This window comes from Ruditapes philippinarum, unplaced genomic scaffold (assembly GCF_026571515.1).
Source record: "Ruditapes philippinarum isolate M1 unplaced genomic scaffold, ASM2657151v2 ctg134_1_1_1_1, whole genome shotgun sequence".
In the NCBI taxonomy this organism is placed as follows: domain Eukaryota; kingdom Metazoa; phylum Mollusca; class Bivalvia; order Venerida; family Veneridae; genus Ruditapes; species Ruditapes philippinarum.
This window is the reverse complement of record NW_026852258.1, coordinates 283,086-307,271: the sequence shown is the minus strand read 5'-3', so window position 1 is coordinate 307,271 and position 24,186 is coordinate 283,086. Positions and strand designations below refer to the sequence as shown.

Sequence of the window (24,186 nt, the reverse complement as noted above, 5' to 3'; positions counted from 1 at the left end):
GTATGGAAGACTACTTTGTTTACAATCGACAACCTTCATAAAAAAGAGCCGGTTGAACCGGGTGATGCTCCCCGAATAGGTTCTGGACACAGGAAGGTACACCTCTTGTAGTGTCAGAGTTATGTCACAGACAAAGTTCAATGTGTAAAAACAACCCAAATGTTGCGCGCGACACATTGTCCCAATATGGTGTCATTTCTGTAAAATAATTGTAAAATCCGACTTCAAATAACGAAGTTATGGGCCGGATACGCTTTTGCTGCAAAGTCATGCTGTGACCTTGACCTTCAAGGTAACGACCCAAATGTTGCGCGTGACACGTCGATTCAATATGGTGACCATTTCTGTGAAATAGTTGTAAAATCCGACTTCAAATAACGAAGTTATGGGCCAGACACGATTTTGCTGCAAGGTCATGCTGTGACCTTGACCTTCAATGTAACGACCCAAATTTGCGCATGACACGTCGTCTCAATATGGTGATCATTTCTGTGAAGTAGTTTTAAAATCCAACTTCAAATAATGAAGTTACGGACCGGACACGATTTTGCTGCAAGGTCATACTGTGACCTTGACCTTCAAGGTAGCGACCCAAATGATGTGGGCGACACGTCGTCTCAAGATTGTGATCATTTCTGTGCAATAGTTTTAAAATCCGACTTCAAATAACAAAGTTATGGGCCGGACACGATTTTGCTGCAAGGTCATGCTGTGACCTTGACCTTCAAGGTAGCGACCCAAATGTTGCGCATGACACATCGTCTCAATATGGTGATCATTTCTGTGAAATAGTTTTAAAATCAGACTTCAAATAATAAAGTTATGGACCGGACACGATTTTGCTGCAAGGTCATGCTGTGACATGGACCTTCAAGGTAGCGACCCAAATTTTGCGCGCGACACATTGTCTTAATATGGTGATCATTTCTGTCAAATAGTTTTAAAATCTGACTTCAAATAACAAAGTTATGGGTCGGACACGAATTCGGGACGTACGTACGGACGGACAACCCGACGACTATATGCTCCCCCAAAATTTTTCGGGGAGCATAAAAACTTCACATTCAGCGCTATTTTCTTCAAGTGATAAGCATCTCCATTGTCTTAACATTATGAATCCCTGTCATGGAATTAGGTTTTTCCGTGCCATGTCGGCATAATACATAACTTACTCACCAGAATTGCTGCGAAAGTTTTAGTTAACAATGCAGCATACAATTTAAACTGTGTTCCATAAGACAGTAGTGATATCAGAACAGTTCCAAAGATGGAAGCTAGAAATGTCCATTTAAGAAATTCAGCTTAACTTATTGGATGAAGAATAATTTTATCGAATTAAATATATGTAATCTTTCTTTCTTTGATAAATACATACAACCTTTGGAGTCACAAGAAGACAAAAGTTTAACAATAACATATTTATTGCAATTCATAAAACAATTGACAATTTAGGAATATAACATCTTAAAATATGTATTCAATATTTGAGCAAAATTACAAACGATTCTACAATATACAATTTGGCATGAACAACATCATGTATCTGGCCCTATTAAACATGATTAGTGTTGTTCAAATGAACAACAACAAACAAAATATCATTTACACAATCAGGAATATTGTATACATACATGTATTTACATCACTGATCGACTTTATCTGAGTAACATGTGGAATAAACATTACAAAAAAGGTAAACATTGCTAAGCCTTGTTAGACAAAGACTAATTATGGAAGAAAACAATCGACAACAAAGCAAATGAACACAATTATCGAACAGTTTCAGATGTTGTTCTACTTTCGGATAAATCATTCAGTAGCGAATGCACCATATTTCTAGTTGCATAGTTACAAAATATTTCATCACCAATGTTTCTAAGACTCTTTCCACATGCCCTGCACGTGGCTTCATCTCCTATAAGTCTCAGTATCCTTCCACAAAGCATAAGGCAATCTGAACCTGTCTCATTTTGAACATGTTCATTCAAATTTGCAGCTATAGTTTCGTCACTGATTTCATGAAGTTCTGCACTTTCACATGCCTGTTTTCCTTCATTTTCTTTTTTGTCTGTTTCCATACAAGTGTCTGATATATCTGATTTCAAACCACTCACGTGCTCTTTTAATATTTCTTTAAACTCGTTTGTTTGCCTTTCCTCGGTGCTATCTGCCATACTTGTTTATCTGAAAGTATTATATGTAAGGTAATTGTTAAGTACTGTTTATGTAATTCACATAATAAATTCAACAATTTTACAGAACATCTGGTATTCTACAGATATGCATTAAACTGTGGCTACATCATAGTTGAGATACAAAAGTAACACAAAATCTATTATATTTATCACATACACCCATGCCGCTTTTGGACTATGTAAAAACGGTTTTGCACGGCCGTGCATATTAAGATGCGCACTCATTAGCGTAACACTAAATACTATATGCACGTCAATGAAAAGATGATTCTTTTTTTACCGTAAACAGTGCTTTTTTTGGATATGTGATAAACAGAATATTATATTCATATGTAATACTAAATTTATTGAACTCAGTCATCAAGCTAAGACGCTCGCGAGTCAGAGTCTGCCACTCCTCCCAGTCCCACCCCCAACGTGATACGCCCTTGTAAACACACACTCACATTTATACATGAATGGGACTTCTGACTGTTACAACGATATGCGCAAAAAATGTTTGAAAACCAGTTTTATCGTTGTAACAGATGTCCCATTCGAACTATTTTTGGCAGAGTGGCGTCTACAGGTGTCATCAACTCGTTTATTGAACCTATACACTCATTCATTATCCTATAATATATTCGATAACAGAATCTCATGTACTTGCCTTTATATGCCTACAGTAGCCAGGGTCTTTTAAATTTATATTTGAAAGACCCTGGCCTAGTTTAACTGCTTAATATTTAGTGCCACATTGATTCGACCCGGGACAACGGCAACATGTTAATCGTCCCAGTTTAGACACAACCGTATTAAATGGATAATCCCCACCTCTCAAATCGTTTTTGTTGGAAGAGCCTTCTTTAACATTACTTAACAGAATCCCATACCTTAATTGATATAAAATTAAATTCCTTACCGTAAGAGTATCAGGTTTGACGATGATCCCACAATAAATGAGGAAATTAACCAGCTTTCGCTATTATGTGTTCAGCTTTCTTGGACTTTCGTGTGACGTCAAATGGGGAAACAATGCGCAAATATGCCAAAAATAGTAACAAGTATAACCCTATTCTGATAAAGATAAACAAGAGGGAACAATTCAGCAAATATTTTTAATGCTATATTTCTAAATTTTTACGTCAAAAAGATATTATTGAATATGAATATGTGTTAAAAGTTGTTATAAAGTTGTTATAAAGAGATACAGATTGTAAATTAGTAAAAATATTGGAATATTGGTGAAATAGCATAAAAAATAAAATATGTTTTGAAACTATCCCGTAATTGTGTCTAAATTTAGAAAACGGAATTCTCGGAAGTAAGCGTAATATCAACTGCTCGTGAGAAATCCGTCGCCATTTTGAACAACAAGAGAAGAAACTGGGAGGAATTTTTTGGCCGTTTATGGTCAGTTTTTTGCTTTTAGAAGGGCCCATATAAACTAAAATGACGACAACAAGTCCAACATACGGTGGAATTAAATCATTAGGAGGGAATGGAGGTTTTCACAACAATTCAAATCTGTTCGCTGAAATTCATAAACATTGGGGACTTTTACCAGGAAACCAAGGGCTCAATAACATCAACCAGGAAACACAGACAACAGGTTCTATGTTATCACCATTAGAAAATGTAAGAAAACAGGCAGAGATAATAGCAACGGATGTTGTAGTTAATTTTGGTCTTGACTGTGAAAAGAAATGTCCGGACAGATTCTGTAAAACAATGAGAAAAACAGTGCAAGAAGTTTCAGATAGACATGACATAGCTTTGAAATCAATGGTCAACAAGCTGAATCTTGATGATTCTAATATGTTTGCTACTTTTGTAAATGTTGCTGATGAAATCTTCGAAGACGGTCAAATAAATTGGGGACGAGTCATTGTTGTTTACGCGTTTGCGGCCAGATTAAATGCCTACTTTAGACAAGGAAATCCAACTTACGAAGAGAAGATATCTCTTTATGTTGGAAAGTATGTCGGTAATAAACTTGGACGATGGATTTTAGATAATGGAGGATGGGTAAGTTGTGGCGGACATTAAAGACTTAAACAGAGTTAAAAAAAAAGCTATTAAAAAGATTTGGAAATTTGGCAGCATTTAAAATCTTGTTCTTGTCAAAATATTTTGACTGCCAAAGCTAGATTCTGTCTGAGACGTGTATTTAGGTTTGTTCTTGAGTCAAAATATAACTTTTAGAGGGAGAGTGAGGGGAAATATTGTCCATACATAAAATATGTATGTATCATTGTATATGACCATTTTGTTACATGTACTATAAATATTATATTTGCATATAAACCAGTTGTAAGTCTGTGAGTGTGAGTCAATAAGACGACTGGCCATAACATTAATGTTATTTGCACACTTTGATTTTTGTTCTATTTTTTTTTCTTATATTTTGAAGAATAATATAAATTATTGTAGGTGGCGCGATAGGTCAGTTGGTTAAACCACTGATTATCACTCCTGAGGTCCCGGGTTCGATCCTGGGTTATAACCTTGGGATTTTTCAGAGACACTTTCAGTGTTTCCCACCTAACTAGAGGTGTACTGGTAAGAAATCCAGGTAATCCTCGCATGTATCAGTGCTATACACTGGGCATGTAAAAGAACCAAGGGGTCTATTCAATAAGAGCTAGGGGCTGGTTCCCGGATTCCCTTGTATCTCATAGCTGTCTCTTAAAAATGTATACAATGTATACCTGCTTAGAGTGATCGTAAACGATTTTAAAGCAGTATGATGTAGAACTAGAACTTATTGACTGTATTGATTAAGAATATAGATATGTCATATACTTTTAATTCATAATTTTTCATTTTAACTTTATCTCACATTATCATGGTATCTTCTATTTTAGGATGCATTTGCAGACTTTTTCTCAGATGAAAATGCAGTAGAGGATAAAATTTGGAAAGGACTTTTATTTACAGCAACTCTTGGGGGATTGGGTGCATTAGCAGCTGTTATGTCCCGATGATCACCATACCTTACAAGTGCAATCTTCATATGTTTTCACAGAGGAAAAGTGGAATAAACTATTATTGTAAATTTATATATGATTTCTTTCTAAGTAGATATATTTAAATGAAAATATAAAAAAAATTGTCATTTAACATACAGACGGTTTGACATTTAACTCAATTGTAAATTTATAATTTTAAAGAATTTGATTTGATGATACAGTTATGGTAATAGTTTATTTTACTTTTTTTCTTACTTCATTGATGAGTATATCATTATATGTCACTATTTCAATGATCTGAAATGCTATATGGGTTAGTGGAACAGAATTTTTGTTAACACTATGAAGTTAGCATTCATTAGTAGATTATGAGCTGGAATATGCTTTCCTGTATATTTTTGTTGCGCTTTGGATTATTAGAAAAAGATCTTCTATTTTAAAACAGAACTAAAGATTTCACTTCCAGTCTCTTATATTTGTCCAAAAATACAGACTAGATTCATTTTGATCTGGCTAGTGGATATCAATTCCAATGCATATGTTTTCATCAACTAGTTTTAGTTTACATTTATTATTTTTCATCTAATTTTTAAACACTTTTGTTTTGTATAAGAAATCTTGAAAGAAGAACTTTGAAAAATCAAATTTATTATGAAAAATGGAAAAAAAACCAGTGAACAAACTAAATCAATGTCCTTTTCAGAGTAAATAGACACATGTAAATTGAAATTTGAAAATGTGCTGATTTTGCATTCTTGTCAGTGAGAAGTGTATTAAGATTGTATTTGTTGCTCCACTTCTTGAAGTGGGACTTCAAATTAAAATGTTGATTTCAAAGACAAGTAATTTTAGCAGTTCCTTGATAAAGTCTAATTTTAGATTTATTTCCCAATTTTTAAAAGCACAAATGATCATTTGATGCATAGAATTGATGAAATTTTTTATATGTGTATGTAATATGATGTAAGCAAAATAAGTATAAAGTAACTCTTGTTCTAAAGATTGATTCATTGAAAAAATAACAAACATCTTTTTATGGATTTTCTCCGATCAGAATTTAATGTCTTGGATATGATAAAGACAAGAAAGAAAAAAAAATCTGATTAGTTCAGGGTAAAATGAAATCCTCTCAGGTAACTGGTTTTAAATTTATTTTATGAAGAAATATTTAAACTGATTTATAGTGCTAATTATTGAAATGAGTTCAGAGGGGAATATACTGAATATATAGGTATCACAGGACCAGTGTTTGTCTTACAGGTCATACATATGTGATTATGAAAACTTCATAGAATTGTCAAAAATTATTCTTGGGGCCCAGTCTGCTAAAACCTTAAATGATTTTTACCTGTGTTGGACAGTTTCTTTCACAAGACACTTGCTTTGAAATGTCTTTTCATATAGATATCATACTTTGCCATATATGTTTATTGTGATTTCTTTTTGTAGTTTATTTTTGAAAAAATGATACGTTCTCCTTTAAATTATTTTTTAACAAAAATTTGAATGTAAAGGCTTTTCGAATAATTTTTTTTATTTTCAGTAAAATTTAAAATGATTAATAAGTTAAAAATCTTTTCTCCCCTTATAAATTAGAAGAAAAAGTTAATTGGTTTTTAATTGATTACTAAAATTTTGTTGCTTTTTGAATTACAGAAAAAAATTTTTTGAAAAATGATACGTTATCAATGTATAAGATATGTTGATATATTATGAATGCAAAAGTAATGTTTAAAACCTGACTGCAATCTCCATATGGTAAAGAAGTTTGATTATAGTGAAAACTTTATAAATATGAATTTTTTATTTTTTCTTCTATTATGCTATAGACTATAGATAAGTATGTAATTTTTGCACAAATGAATGTTTGAAAACAAAAAATTATTTTAACACACATTTTAATTATGAACATTGCTTCGACTATTTTCTGAAAATTTCCAAAAACAGTAAAGTAATGTGCTTCATTTTCGGAAGATATTTTGTGAAAAATCATTGACCTTATGAGTTTAGGACTTAAAATTGATAAAACTGTTAAAACTTATCATTAAACTGACATGATATCCTAAACAAGGAAATATATGATTACATTATAATTTCCCTTAAATATTGAATTAAATTAAATGTGTTTCTATATATTTTAAATGTTGAAATTATTAACAAAAACTTCTGACCACAATTTAAAACAGTCTATACATGTTCTGTACAGTTTTCTTGCTCATATTTTGATATGATGTTGTGGTGCGTAAATGTATGTTTATATTTGTTTTAAAAAAAGATGAAAAATTGAAAATACAATATCTTATCTATATTCATTTGTTTCATTTTGTTTGTAATTGGTTATTAGCTTGACTAGAGCATCAGACTTGTAAGTTGTATTCCAGAGGTTGCTGGTTTGATTCTAGGGCACGACTAAAGTGTCAGTTGATTCGGACAATGAGTCTTTCCACTCCTGATTCAGAAATGATGTGAGAATAGTAGTCAGTCACTTGTGGAGAAAATAGATTCTTACTAGTTATGTAGGAGAATTGTATGTGACTGGCTATTAAGATATGACAAAATGAATTCATAAACCTGCTCATCAAGGTGTCAGACTCACACTTTTGTTACAGTGCTTTGTATCTCCCACTTTTCACACACCTGAGTGAACCCATCCACAGTCTGTCAGCACAGTAACATATTTATTGAATTGAACCTAACTTGTAAATAGAAGATGCTTATTTGTGTTCATGTGTCGCAGCAAGTTTGTTTGTAATTTGACTGATCCAAAATTGTACCACCTGATTCCATCTTGCATAGGAGAGTTGAACTAAACTTGGACAGACCTCTGTCCTCTGATAGAATGTTCATTGCCGGGTGGCTTATGCTGTTGACTTTAATCCACTTGCCTTTCAACGCTGTGGGTTCGAATCCTGTCAATGACTTTTGATTCTTTCATGTGAGGAAGCTATCCAGCTAGCTTACTAAATGTTTGTGGTTCTACTCCGATTCCATTTCGTATCTGAAAAAATGCATGGGGAGGCTACAGCAGGAAGCTGGAAAGTAGCAATATTACATTTAAAGAAGCATTTAGCTACATAATTCTAAATATTTAGAAACATTTAGCTGAAAACTTTCAAACAGAAGGTAGCATAAAGCTTATCATTTCAAACACAAAGGAGCATATAGCTGGATTATTCTAAATACAAGGTAGCATTTAGCTGGATTATCTTAAACACAAGGTGACATTTAGCTAGATTATTTTAAACACAAGGTAGCATTTAGCTGGATTATTTTAAACACAATGTGATATTTAGCTGGATTATTCTAATTTAGCTGGATTATTTTCAAACACAAGGTTGCATTTAACTGTATTATTTTAAACACAAGGTAGCATTTTGCTGAAATATTTCAAACACAAGATAGGATTTAGCTGTTTATTTTTAAATTCAAGGTAACATTTAGCTGTAGTATTTTAAACACTATGTAGCATTTAGTTTATCATTTCAAACACTTTGTAATGACAGCTGTGTTATTTCAAACACAAGGTAGTAATAGCTGTATTATTTCAAACACAAAGGAAGCATTAAGCTGCATTATTTTAAACACAAGGTAGCATTTAGGGGTATTATTTTAAACACAAGGTAGCATTTAACTAAAATCATTTCAAACACAAGGTAGCACTAAGCGGTATTATTTTAAACACAGTAGTAATTTAGCTGTGTTATTTTAAACACTAAATAGGAGAAAGTTGGATCATTTCAAACATTTGGTAACAGATAGCTGTGTTATTTCAAACAAAGAGTAGTATTTTGCTGTATATTCAAAACAGAAAGGAACATTTAGCAATACTATTTCAAACCCAGGGTAGCATTTAGCTGCATTATTTGAAACACAAGGTGGCATTTAGCTGGATATTTCAAACCTAAGGTAGCATTTAGAGGTATTAATTCAAGGTGGCATTTAGCTGTAGTATTTTAAACACTTAGTAGCATTTAGTTTATCATTTCAAACACAAGGTAGCAAATAGTCGGATTATTTCAAACACAAGGTAGCATTTCGCTCTTTTATTCCTAAGACTAGGTAAAAGATAGCTGTGTTATTTATAACACTAGGTAGTATTTAGCTGTATTATTTCAAACACTAAGGAGCATTTAGATTTATTACTTCAAACACAAGGTAACAGATAGCTGTGTTATTTCAAGCGCAGGGTTGTATTTAGCCGTGTCATTTCAAACACAAGGTAGTTTTAAGATGACTGTATTATTTCAAACTCTAAGGAGCATTTAGCTTTATTACTTCAAACACAAGGTAACAGATAGCTGTGTTATTTCAAGCACAGGGTTGTATTTAGCTGTGTTATTTCAAACACAAGGTAGTTTTTAGATGACTGTATTATTTCAAACTCTAAGGAGCATTTAGCTTTATTACTTCAAACACAAGGTAACAGATAGCTGTGTTATTTCAAGCACAGGGTTGTATTTAGCTGTGTTATTTCAAACACAAGGTAGTTTTTAGATGACTGTATTATTTCAAACTCTAAGGAGCATTTAGCTTTATTACTTCAAACACAAAGTAAAAGATAGCTGTGTTATTTCAAACACAGGGTTGTATTTAGCTGTGTTATTTCAAATACAAGGTGTATTTTTTAGATGACTGTCTTATTTCAAACTCTAAGGGGCATTTAGCTTTATTACTTAAAACACAAGGTAACAGATAGCTGTTAGCTGTGTTATTTCAAGCACAGATAGGGTTGTATTTAGCTGTGTTATTTCAAACTCGAGGTAGTTTTTAGATGACTGTGTTATTTCAAACACAAGGTAGTTTTATGCTGGATTATTTCAATTAGCTGTTTTTTTTCACAAAGGAGTATTTAGTGGTATAATTTCAAACAAAATGGAGCATTTAGCTGGATTATTTCAAACACAAGATAGAATTTAACTAGATTATTTCACACACAAGGTAGCAGATTGCTGGATTATTTCAAACATAAGGTAGTATAAGGCTCTTTAATTTTAAACACCTGGTGACAGATAACTGTGTTATGTCAAACATAAGGTAGCATTTAGCAGTATTTTTTCAAACACAAATGAACATTTATAGCTTTATTATTTCAAACACAAAGTAGAATTTGGCTGGATTATTTCAAGCATAAGATAGAAATTAGCTAGATTAATCCAAACATAAGGTAGAAATTAGCTAGATTATTTCAAACACAATGTAGAATTTAGCTAGATTATTTCAAACACCAGGGTAGAATTTGGCTGGATCATTCAAAGCACAAGGTAGAAATTAGCTAGATTATTTCAAACTTAAATCAGAATTTTAGCTAGATTATTTCTAACACAAGGTAGAAATTAGCTAGATTATTTCAAACACAAATCAGAATTTAGCTAGATTATTTCAAACACAAGGTAGCATTTAGCTAGATTATTTCAAACACAAATCAGAATTTAGCTAGATTATTTCAAACACAAGGTAGAAATTAGCTAGATTATTTCAAACACAAATCAGAATTTAGCTAGATTATTTCAAACACAAGGTAGAAATTAGCTAGATTATTTCAAACACAAATCAGAATTTAAGCTAGATTATTTCTAACACAATGTAGCATTTGACTGAATTATTTCATCAGGTAACAATAACTTGGATTATTTCAAACACATTTAGCCCTTTTACTTTATACACAAGAATCATATAGAATCTAGCTGGATTATTTCAAAGAAAAGGTAGCATATTTAGGGTAATATGAAAAAAAAATTAGGGAAGCATTTAGCTGGATTTTGGAGGAAGGAGGCAGCCTTCAGCTACACGTGATAGCAATACAACTGGATAAATTACATGTGAATTATGCATCTTAATAAAGAAACGGTTTGATTCAAGAAGGGAAAAAACTCAAATTAAGGAAAGCTAAGATTGCAACAGAGTTGTCTCTCTTATGATTTTAACGAATCGGCATTATTGATCTTTTTATTATTTTTCAAACATATATCTCTCTGGACGAGTCGGTCACAATATGCGGGATACGTAATATTAGTTTAAACATATTTATTTTCAAAATATATACGTAATAACATTTGAAATATATACACATACAAAATTTGACAATATTCAAAGAAGAGGATTAGAACGAAAGACTAGGTCTTGTAAAATTCTTCTCCTTTAACTATATGTAGATATATATTGGGAATGATAGTGTCAATAAACCAATTGTATCAAAATTTGTATGAGAGAATTTATGTTGATCTTACGCCCCAGGTTTCATAAATTTATCTTGTAATGCAATTATTCTATTATTAATGATTCTCTTTTTGCCATTTTCCTATTTTCATTTCAATTATTGTTTTATGTAAGCAGATTTAACGGAAATTATGGAACATTTCTTTATATAGAAAAATTTGGCTATTTTAAAAAAAATTTAGTAGAATGGCTGCTGCGTTGTTCAAGTAATGATGTGACATTACTTGACTTTTTTTTCATAAAAAAGTTATACGTCTCAGTATTTCAAGACACAAACGGAACTCTATGCTTTTTACAGGAGTTTGTGTCAGTCTTGCAATTTATGACTAAGTATATAAGTTTGTGTATTTTTGTATGCTTGTTTATAATAAAGCAGCCAAGAATGACCAAATGATGACTATAATATCATATTAAAATGTCACCGGTATCAGTATAAATCAAAATAATGAATATCAAGACGCACAATTTTAAAAATAGCGAGAAATGTACGAAATTCTGTTACCCCGTAACGTAACGTAAAAAAAGAAAGAAAATAGGCCATATTGAGATACGTTTTTGTGAATTTCTTTCTTAATTTTGGATGGTGATGGTCAACATTATATGGTTTCTTTTATTTAATGCGTCCACAATCAACAAGGTCGCTAATTGTTTCAAAATTCTATTCCGCATTTATTATTGTGGTGTTTTTCTTATGCTAACTGAATCATAACTGGTGTTACATGATATCATGGATAAGTGTTGAAGGATATCCATATTTCCTGCATGAACTCAAATATATAAAACACCAGTCCTTATAGTAAAACTATGAATTATGTAAAAAACAAAGATTTATTATGATTACACCGAGTAAGGGTCATAAAACAGACGTAGTGGGTAAGTGGTGTTGGTATTGGTAGTTTTCACTCCGGATCACAGCAGTAAGCCACTTTGAATTTACCAGCCACCGCATCGTCCCTGGACAGGCTGTCTCGAAGTACCCAGTACTAGTTGCCTTGTCTTTCGCAAGGAACTGATTACATCTGTACGTACAAGAGCAGAGGTACAGTGCGAATGACCGTAGACAGGATTTCATTAACGAAAGTGACCTGTGCCGTCCGGGAATCGAACCCAGGTCGCCCAATTTACAGTCCAACACTCTATCTATTGAGCAAACAAGACGGTTTAGTGGTTAATTGTACAAAGTGTTTTTTAAAGGTTGGTCCTCTATATACAAGCAACCTCACGCACGGTTGATCGGCGAGCGTAAGAGGTTGATAAAAGTAGTGAAAGTGGATTGTAACAGTATGCTAGTTAATGATTTTAATGTTAGCTGTTGATCCTGTAAATGTTATAGTGATAGTAGTGTAAGAAGTGATTAACAATGGTAATGAAAACTGTTGATGCTGTAAAAGTTGTAGTGTTAGTAGTGTTAGAAGTGTTAGTGTTAATGAATTAAATGTTAGCTGTTGATGCTGTAAAAATTATTATAGTCATAATTATTAATGTTAGAAGGTGGAGCGTTAATGATGGTTATGTTAGTTATGTGATATAAAAGTTATAGTGTTAGTAGTGTAAGAAGGGATAGTGTTAATGGTGGTAATGATAAACGTTGATGCTTTAAAAGTTACAATACATTTTGTAATAGTAGTGCAAGTGGTTGTTATGGTAGCAGTGTTGGTGATGATAAAGATGGTAGTGTGTGGTAGTGTTATTTGTGCTAATGATAGCGGAGTTGGTACTGTTGCAGGGATAGTGATAGTAGTATTATTAGTGGTAGTGTCAGCTATTGATATAGTATTTAAAACCACCACTTCCACCACCATTATCACAAACACCACTACAGACAGCACCAGTACCACTGCCACTTATTTCATCTGTTACGGATCAACACCACTATGACTAACGCAATTTCTACAACTACCATCAATATCACATTCAACACTACTTCTAGTACCTCTTTTTATCTGATTACCACTACCACTTCGACAACTACCACTACCATCAACACCACCACCACTTCTACTACTACCACCACTACTATCACTTCTTTACTTCCACCAACACTATACTTCCTTTACCACTACAAATAACGAAGACAAGACTGTTGAATGTTGGCATTCTTAACTTAATAAATCAAAATCAAAAGAGATAATTCACTGGTAATAAAAACTTTCCCGACAAATATGAGGACTGTAAGCCAAAGCATAATCTATTCGTACATCATGTGTAGACTGTTTAAGGTCAAGGTCACATCAATTTTCTAGATATTGATTGAGGAGGATCAAATAGTCAAGGTTACAGTGAGTTTGTCCTTTGAACTACTGGCCCGAAAAAGTCAAAAGTCATGAATATGAGGACTGTACGACAAATGATTATCTAGTAATTAATTTAACACCCATTTATGGACAAAGTCACAGTTAGTTAGCCAGTTATCTTGTCATTTTACATCAATAGGGGTTATCTGTTAATCACGACCAACTTAATTTTCTAACTTGGAAAGGGTTATCCAGTAATTAATCTGGCTTTTTGAGTGGTTATGGTCATAAGGTCACAAGGTCATTGGCCTTTAATCATCTTACCACAAAATCAATAGGGATCATTTTCTGATGATTAAATTCTCTTATAATAAAGGCAAATTACTTTTTTCGTTATTGATCGGACCTTGAATATGACTTAGATCTACTAGCTTTAAAATAGGTCATTTATGATGATGATCGATATCCGTACAATATCTGAAGAATGGAAGGCAAAAAGTAATGATAAGGATAATGATGATGATTTTATTATTTGTCACTAGGCATGAGCTGTTTACATTTAGTAAAAAAAGTTTTCTCGAAAGTGGATAAACATTACGTAGCTAAACTGTCTGCGTTTTTAACCAACGTATAACCGCTCACATATAAACTATTTATTACGTAAAATATATATGGTGTACGCTATTTACGGCGGAAGTCGTGTATGGTATATAACTCAAAGCACCGCTCGATTATATAAATTGGTGGAGCGTTGGACTGAGAATATCGGGCAACCAGGGTTCGATTACCGGACGGTGCAGGTCGCTTTCGTTGTGATTGATTTACGGTCATTTTTACTGTACCTCTGGACTGGCATGTAACTAGCAGCTCGACATCTTATTTCAGAACAACTGCTGAACAGCTGACACAGGAACGGTGCAGTAGCTAAACTTTGCTTTGGTGAATCTGATGTGGCTCGCTGCCGTGATCCGGAATCTAAACTTCTTACACTCACCCGAACCGGTGTAACAATTATCCCCTGTTATGTCTGGGTTTCGTTGGTTTTTATAATGGTTATATATGGTGGCGGATTTTGTACACTTTGCGCGTTGCGTTGTCGATAGCGACAACACAACCTATATCATTATCGCCTTTTTGTCTTGTCGTCTTTTCTTGTTGTCGCTATCGACAGAAAGATAAAGCACCAAACGGTGCATTGTCGCGTTGTCGCACTGTCGTCCTGTCGCTAGCGAAGCATGCCAAACGGCGCGTTTTGTGCAGCGCTGTCGCGATGCCGCCCTGTCGTTTGGTTTATATATATAGAAATAGCCAATCCTTCGATTTGAGCCGAGCGACAATGTGACATCGCGACAACACGCCGCACGACAACGCGCCGTTTGGTGTGCATCGTTAGCGACAGGACGACAGTGCGACAATGCGCCGTCTGGTGCTTTATCTTTCTGTCCCTAGCGACAACAAGACGCACAAATTAAAGTGTTCCAAATCAGCCACCATAGTAACAACTAATTCTCTTGCATTCATAATAGTGTAACACTGATGGTACTTATTTATACATGTATATTCCATATTATTTAGCAGGCTATATATTAGTCCAGTCTGTGTTGGCAGTCAGCATCACGACAATGTGTTTAGTGATATTATCTAGTTCTCATTTACGCTTAGCATATGTTTTAACTCGGCTTCCCATGACATGCGATTCTATTTCCTACATTGACAGCACATTCTCTTGCATAGTTATAAATATATTATATATTTATTATATTTTTTTTTCCAGCTCCATCACGTTGCTATGTAGCTGTCCGGCTGAGAGATGCCTAACATTATTTACAAAGTAAGTTTTAATCTATTAATATTTTGACAATGGCATTTATTTGCAACAAATGCTTAATAAAACCACGACATTTTCCATGCCAGTTATTTATTTGTCTGATAAACAAAAGGTATTATAATACATTCATTTACAGATTCTGCTGCAGTTATGTAATAATGCTGGAAGATCCTTTTCTTCTAATAACGTTACAGAAAAATCTTTTTTGTGGTAACGTTTTGTTTTCCTACAAGCATTTTATACAATGATAAATGGTGTCACTTATTCTCTTAACAGCCTGAATGTGTTTGTGTAACATTTATATTATATCCGGACAATATCGTTCCTGGTCCTTTCAAACTTTGTAATATTTAAATTCTTTGATGTACCCAAGTAACACGCAACATACTACATGCAGTTTCATAGTCTACAGAATCTTATTTGGTATTTTTTAAATCTTGTCTTCACTCTATCCATATTCAAACTCTTTTATTTCTCATTTGTTGTTGCTGAAAAATGGAATATTATACATTGTATATTGACCAGTCATGAAATGACGAACCTTCAAATAAGCTTAACATTTCTGAATGTTTTGTTTATTTATGATCCTTCATTAATTACCGAACGACGATATTTTTGACCATGATGTAAATATTTCAAATAAATTTTTTAGAAAGATGTTTCAAAAACACTCTTCGGTGTCATTCATTTTACGTTGTTTCACAATTTTACATACATGTATTCAAAATAATCAAGTTGCGACAAAATGTAGAACCAATTTTCATTAAAATTTATTTGTGCCATATGGGATTATACAGAACTTTTGCAAAAAGTAAACAGAATGAATCCGGGCTATCCAGAAATTCTTAGTTAAGTCTATGGTATAATGAAGTACAATGGCTTTTAAGAAGTAATGTGTCCTCGTCAAAATTAATTAGTCAAGTGTCTGATTAACGTTTTTCACAGAATTGGCGGATATATTGGGATAAAATGCAAACATCACCAAAAAAAATTTAAAAAATATTGATAACATTTGTTGGATCTATGCATTTTAGTTTTACAAAGTATATGTATAAAAGAGAAGGCTTTATTGAAAGCTTGGATGTTTATTCTTTTAACATGATTTATAAATTGGCTTTAATTTTCCTTTAGCATGTAAAAGGAAATAGGCTTACTTATATATGCAAACGTGCGATTATTTCCTTATTTATGCTTCAATATACGTAAAACATAAATGCTTTGATATACGTGAAACATAAAATGCTTTAATATACGTGAAACATGAAATGCTTCAATATATGTAAAACATAAAAGATTTCAATATAAGGGAAACATAAAATGCTTCATTATACCTGAATCAAAATGCTTCAATATACGTGAAATATAAAATGCTTCAATATATGTAAAACATAAAATGCTTCAATATACGTAAAACATAAAATGCTTCAATATACGTGAAACATTAAGATGCTTCAATATACATGAAACATAAAATGTTTCAATATACTTAAAATATAAAATGCTTCAATATAGTATAATTACGTGAAACATAAAATGCTTCAATATATGTAAAACATAAAATGCTTAAATATACGTGAAAAATAAAATGCTTCAATATTCGTGAAACATTAAATGCTTCAATATACGTGAAACATAAAATGCTTAAATATACGTAAAATATAAAATGCTTCAATATACGCGAAACATAAAAGGTTTCAATAAACGTGAAACATAAAATGCTTTAATATACGTAAAACATGAAATGTTTCAATATACATAAACCATAAAATGTTTCAATATATGTAAAACATAAAATGCTTCAATATACATAAAACATAAAATGTTTCAATATATGTAAAACATAAAATGCTTCTATATACGTGAAACATAAAAGCTTCAATATACGTAAAACATGAAATGTTTCAATATACAGTGCGTAAAACAATATGCTTCAATATACGTGAAACATAAAATGCTTCAATATACATAAAACATAAAATGTTTCAATATATGTAAAACATAAAATGCTTCTATATACGCGAAACATAAAAGCTTCAATATACGTAAAACATGAAATGTTTCAATATACAGTGCGTAAAACAATATGCTTCAATATACGTGAAACATAAAATGCTTTAATATACGTAAAACATGAGATGCTTCAATATACGTGAAACATAAAATGCTTCAATACATTATATGTAAAACATAAAAATGCTTTAATGTAAGTAAAACATAAAATCCTTCAATATACGTGAAACATAAAATGCTTCAATACATTATATGTAAAACATAAAAATGCTTCAATATACATGAAACATAAAATGCTTGAATATACGGAAACTATAAAATGCTTCAATATACGCGAAACATAAAATGATTTAATATACGTTAAACATAAAATGCTTCAATATACGTGAAACATAAAATGCTTCAATATACGCGAAACATAAAATGCTTCAATATACGTAAAATATAAAATGCTTCAATATACGCGAAACATAAAATGATTTAATATACGTTAAACATAAAATGCTTCAATATACGTGAAACATAACATGCTTCAATACAGTATATGTAAAACATAAAATGCTTTAATATACGCGAAACATAAAAGATTTCAATATACATGAAACATAAAATGCTTTATGAAATGCTTCAATATACGTAAAACATGAAATGCTTCAATATACAGTGCGTTCAACAATATGCTTCAATATACGTGAAACATAAAATGCTTCAATATACGTGAAACATAGAATGTTTTAATGCAGTATATGTAAAATATAAACGAAATCACAATGTCTCTGAAATGCGTATAATCTCTGAACTCATTTTCCAAACATTAACTTTTTTCTATCTTAAAATAAATTCATTATAATGTTTTGAAGAAAGTTGACAAAAGATGCACACAAAATGCTGAATAATCCGTCACCTCTGTCTATTCAATGCGTTTTAATCTCGTTACATATTCAGTCGCATACGGGCTCGTTTATAAAAGATATTTGCCGACTTTGCTAGTTTTCTTTTCTATTACCGAAGATTAATGGTAAATAAAGTAGTTCCAATGTAGTAATTCATCACAAATCACTCTAGTTTCTATATACAATCAAAGCGTCGCTCTTTTCTCATATATTCCTTAAATCAATGCTTGTATCGCTTTTACCATAGCAACCGTATTACGAGAAAATTGGATACAATATTCTTCTATGGAACATAAGCCATGCTTTTGTAAGAATTTGCATTTCATTAGCTTGTAATAACATAGAACTATCAATCATTTTTACTTTAATATTCAGGTAAATGTGATACAAGTCACCATAACGACTAATGTAATTGTGTGCGTCTTATTTCTTAAACTTTATTCTATGGCATGTCATGAATTTTCGCGACATGGAATCATTAATTGAATTTTATAATTAAAATTGAAGAAGAATTGCGTCTTGTGATCAGAATGAGAATGTGGACAATTAATGGACTACTTCATAGGTTAGTGAGATTTCTTGTGATTAAATATTTTTTATATATTTTTACAGACTTTGTTCTCTATTATATGTGTATATTTGTATTATATCTGTTCTATCTATTTTATGTGTTAATTATATAGTGTTAGAAATATTCTAAAGATGTCATTGTCAATGAAAATAAAATCTATAAAAATCTAAATTCCTGCAAAACTATCGGTTTGCATGTGTGTTTTTGAATATATTTATATATAATGTAAGATTTCTGATCTAGTACTAATTCTTCAACAAGAGAACCATTTATGTCCGTATTTCAAGGATGTTTTTTTTAAAAAAAATTCCCTTTGCTTGTTTATTTGTTTTTTTATTAATTTACATTTAACTTTTTGACTCTCATAACGTACAATTATGAAATAAAGGTAAATGCTTGGTCCTTGATTTATATTGGAATTAATATCGAAATTAACTATAACGTAGGTTAGCTTAAACCTATCGCTGAACTTTTATATATCATATGATTTCGTCTGAGGAAAATTATAAATGCTTATTTTTATTGTACTTTTTTAAAATATGGCCGTATTATACGGTTTTATATATTTCTGTCATGTACAATAAGTAATTGTTATTGCATTTGTAAGATTTGTTATGTAATAACTCTTTGTTTTTTGTATTGTTGTTATTTTTAGCATTACAAGTATATCTTTATGAACATACATTCACGAATATTGAAGTGAATATATTATATAAAAAAACCAATTCAGTTCAATTCAATTAAATTCTTAATTCATTTGAAAATATTTCATATAAATATAAACAATTTACAAAACAACAATAACTCATCAAATATATGTTACATACCATTACAAATTAAAATGCACAAAAATTGTCCCAATTTTAATCTTGATTTATTATTATATGCTTTTTGAATATTTTCCAAGTATGAGAAAATGACAAATACGAATAACCAGTATTTGACAACCAACAAAATCAAAGTTAAGCTAGTTTTATTAATTTACACTGATTTATACAGCTCATTAATTCTTCCCATTTATTTATATGCATTTGGATGAAATGATATTAGTATTCTTTAGTTAAACTCTCAAATTCAAGCAAATAATGAAATTCATCCCCAATTATGTTTTTATTACAATGTTTATAGAAAATACCAATACGGCCATTTTCTGTAGGCAGCTGGTGATTTGTAGTTTAATTTACAAAAATATCTGATAAGGTTAGTTTGTAGTACACCTAAGTATTCTCTTGTAATTTTGTTGTGATTAATGCTTCCGAGGGATGACTTTGTTTCCAGATTTTCTAAAAGACATTCTTTTTTTCAAATATACGATAAACTTATTAATATTTAGGAGATTTATTAACTGTATTGTACCATTCCTACAAAAGCAATAATAATAATAATAATAATATTAATAATAATAATAATAATAATAATAATAATAATAATGCATGTACTCAGGAAGGCCCAGTTTATCTGGAGTGTTCTTGACAAAGTTTATCCGTGGAAATTTGCACTTATCATTCTCATGTCGTAATAGAGCAGTATTGTAAACTACATGTACTTTACATATTTTATCGTTTTTGAATGGCAAAAGTTTCGACCAGACACATATCAGTCATGAATGAATTTGTTAACACCCACCTTTATTGCCGACGTTCCTGGACTGCGACATATACAATTGACAATATTTGACGATTTCTACCTGTACACCGCTTGCCCTAAGCCAATCAGACTGGAGAATTTAATACCAAATGAGAACAAAATGGATGCCAAAAAACTCTACGGGAAACGCAATCCGCCATTTTTTTGTCTGTTTACCTTTATATAGAATGAAATCCTAACTGAAACCAGTGCGTAGGCTTCTGCGGGGTAAACGATGTTTGAAATATTTCTGTTAAAGGAAGAAACATTAGCTCTACTGTTTTTTGGAAATGCTTATAGTTATCTTTTTTCTCTTTTATACAGGAAAACATGTCATTGATTTATAACACGGCGTACACAAGGCCGTTATTTTGCACAGTGATATTGTTGCTACTTTTGGTTAAACAGAGCTTCCTCGCCAACACGGGTCATGGTCAGGAGAGAAACAGTGACGTCATAGAGGGGTGCCCTAACTCATATAATACAGGTTATACGTTATCACTTAAACTCTAAAGTACTTTTTTTTTATTTCTGCAGGCTTTTAGAGATAAGAAGAAAACGTATCATTAATTGTTTGATTTGTGAAATATTAACATATGAGCCGTGTCACGACAAAACCAACATAATGGGTTTGCGACCAGCATCCGCGCAGTCTGTTCAGGATCCATGCTGTTCGCTATCAGTTTCTCGACTTGTAAAAGGGTTGGTAAGCGAACAGCATGGATCCTGATCAGACTGCGCGGATGCGCAGGCTGGTCTGGATCCATGCTGGTCGCAAACCCATTATGTTGGTTATGTCATGGCGCGGCTCAATTATTAGATATTCAATTATTCAAAAGTTAGTTATCAAAAGGAAAATATCTTTAATTGTGGTTATATTTAAACAAAAAGTGTCCCTTTTATTTGACGGTCATAAATTATAAAGGAATACAGATAAAATAAATTATAAAGGAATACCGATAAAATGTTCCCGAACTGATATTTTAAAGGGCGTTGGATGATATTGCGCGTTCGCCAACTGCTTTAACACCATTTGAGTAGTTCGTCGTTATGATTTTATATGTATATTCAGCGGATTATAGGCAGCCTGATGTAGCTTTATATACGCGTATGTTTTTTTTAATAAGAAACTGCCATTTTTGAGGAACGTCGCAATTTATTGTCCTTACACAATAAATAATTCTCTGAATTTCGTAACTCTACGGCATTTGCCATGTTTTTAAAACATGTTATGTTATAATATACCTTAAGTTGATTATGAATGTTTAAATCGACAAGTAGCACCTAAAAACTTTATAGAAATAAAAACTCATTACTTAACAAGTCTACCACTCAAAAACTTTATAGAAATAAAAAGTCATTGTTACAAACTAAAAATGGAATTCATACATTTTGTGTTTTAATTGCAAGGATAGAACCCATTTTAAATAAAGAATTTAAAGGGACTCCACTGAGGTTTGAAAGCCTAAAAACATAACATTTAAATTTCTTACATAAATGAGCTGGGGCACTTTAAACAGAAATATATGCAAAGATAGATAAGAAAAATACTTTGATATAAATTGAAAATCGTATTTTTATGCTTTTTAGTGAAATTTTGCACCAAGATAAGTGGTCTAAACCTACATCAAATAGCACGTTTATCTGGAAAAATATTTTCAGTCCCATCATGTCAAAAAGCCTCAGTGGAGTCCCTTTAATTAGCTACTAAAGTAAACAAAAGAGGCATATGGCTATATAAGTGTCGAACTACATGTATAGCAAGGTGCTCGTAAATGTTTGGCTTATTTCCTCCACAGTAGTTACATCTCATATAGAGATCAAACTAGGTCCTAAGCGTGAACATCAATTTGAAGACAAAAACAACAAAAAAATGCATTCTAAATATAATATCTGGACAAATTAACAATAGCATTTTGTATATTTCTCTGATATATATTTTTAGAGCAACTGTTAACTATATTTGAAAGGGATTACGACAATCAAAATTATGCCTTTGACGACGACGTCATTATTATGGATGACGTGAATATTGACGTCACACATCTACACTCGGAACGAGCGTGCAAAAGACATAAGTTATACAATAAAACGAAGAAGAAATTAAAAGGATCAAAGAATCATAGGAAAAGATTAAAGAAGAAGAAGAAATTCCACAAAAGTGTCAGGAAACGAAACAATAAAGTAAAATTTTAGGTAGAAAAATTTCAGCTAGATTGTTTCTCAATACATCAACAGGCTTGATTGCAATCAAATTTCAGAATTTTATATTTTATTAGATCTAAATGATATGTGTATATCTACATTTGTATTTTAAAATGATATTTCATTGAATATGCCTAAACATGTTACTAGGTAGTAACATGTTTATATATACATGGATTTATAGTTATTAATTCCTATATTTTGCAGTGATTGGAATACCTTTTGTTTCTCGAATGATGATGGTTGTTTAAACACAAACGCAGACCATTTAGAATGTTTGAGTTTTGTGATTAACAGTCGAAAAAACCTTAACATTGCTGTAAAATGCGGGTATGATAATGATCTCTTCATTTTGGGCACTACATTACATAGTTACGACCAGTGGATGGTGTATTACTTCTATTGACAGTTGCCATGATATTAAGTAATTATAAGTTTTGTCACGTATTCGTTAACAGAATGAAGTGGAATAGTAATGTGCCTGACTGCAATACTTTATATCGCAGAGAGATGTGCATTCTTCCAATCTATACATACATATATTTAATGCAAATTGCAAACGAGTATTTGTGTTTGATTTTCACATATGTGATGGATATTTGATATTTTTCATTATGCATAATTAATGAGTGAATGAATGAGAAATGCCGAGGTATACGTCATGTTATTCATATATTCTATGTTTATGAACGAATGGAAGTATTTTTACCTTCTCGATACAAATCTTAAGGTCACATGTTTTCTGTAAGTATTTTCCTGTTGTATATATTAAAGTGAATTCAACTTTATACACAATCATTATGACGAAGATTTGTCGAGAATGTTGAAAAATCAAGCCAACTTATAGAAGAACGGTGCTCTGAGCCAAGTGCCCGCTGTGCAGAATGGACGCCATTGTTCGTCCTAAACAATACAAGGCGGGAAGAAGAAATATGACTGTCGCTTATAGCGACAAAATTAGTATATTGTAATATGAATTGTTTATGAATTGTTTATTTTGCCATTGTGATAATAATTTCAAGATTGTACTAAATTGTAATCATAATCATTTTATACTGATACAAACTATGCATTTTCTTACGCTATTATACGTCACCTCTTCAATGTCTTACTATATCGTTTTTTTGTTTCAATGGCATGTTTTGTTCATTTGTTAAACTTGAAACTTGTTAAAATACTTTATTCTTTACACTTTATCTAAAAATAAGAAATGCACTTTTGTTTTAAGATATTTTTTTGCTAACGTAAATACAACAAAGTATGTTATGGTGATAACAAAAATATACAAAGTAATGATCACGTGGTCAGCATTGTGTATTAAATATCAATGTTATGTACGTAATATAATAAAGTTTACAACTCGCGTTTTCAAAATGCATTACAGTCACGTTCTTTGAACTTTTCGTTACGTCTTCAGAATAACGTCAGCAAAGTACATAACATATAATGTAGACTAA

At 31.7% G+C, this 24,186-nt stretch overlaps 2 protein-coding genes and 1 long non-coding RNA gene across 3 annotated transcripts; 2 read left to right on the top strand and 1 right to left on the bottom strand.

Moving 5' to 3' along the window:
• Positions 1-1,403: 1,403 nt before the first annotated feature.
• On the bottom strand, positions 1,404-3,247 carry LOC132754594 (uncharacterized). The gene is made up of 2 exons (XM_060745253.1): positions 3,097-3,247; positions 1,404-2,184 (listed from the first exon to the last, which is right to left on the bottom strand). The coding sequence occupies exon 2, from the start codon at positions 2,172-2,174 to the stop codon at positions 1,770-1,772; it is 405 nt and encodes a 134-aa protein (XP_060601236.1). The 5' UTR covers positions 2,175-2,184; positions 3,097-3,247; the 3' UTR covers positions 1,404-1,769.
• Positions 3,248-3,506: 259 nt separating this feature from the next.
• LOC132754584 (bcl-2-like protein 1) lies at positions 3,507-6,361 on the top strand. Its single transcript, XM_060745243.1, has 2 exons — positions 3,507-4,202; positions 5,042-6,361. The coding sequence occupies exons 1-2, from the start codon at positions 3,627-3,629 to the stop codon at positions 5,159-5,161; spliced, it is 696 nt and encodes a 231-aa protein (XP_060601226.1). The 5' UTR covers positions 3,507-3,626; the 3' UTR covers positions 5,162-6,361.
• Positions 6,362-18,577: 12,216 nt separating this feature from the next.
• LOC132754524 (uncharacterized) lies at positions 18,578-24,186 on the top strand. The gene is made up of 4 exons (XR_009629094.1): positions 18,578-18,892; positions 20,849-21,011; positions 22,470-22,720; positions 22,937-24,186. It is a non-coding gene; the product is annotated as an uncharacterized LOC132754524 (long non-coding RNA).

Bases quoted from the DNA above. Each gene is read 5' to 3' on its own strand.
- LOC132754594 (XM_060745253.1), bottom strand. From the start codon at position 2,174: ATGGCAGATAGCACCGAGGAAAGGCAAACAAACGAGTTTAAAGAAATA.
- LOC132754584 (XM_060745243.1), top strand. From the start codon at position 3,627: ATGACGACAACAAGTCCAACATACGGTGGAATTAAATCATTAGGAGGG. The intron at 4,203-5,041 runs GTAAGTTGTGGC...CTTCTATTTTAG, and splicing joins TTTTAGATAATGGAGGATGG to GATGCATTTGCAGACTTTTT.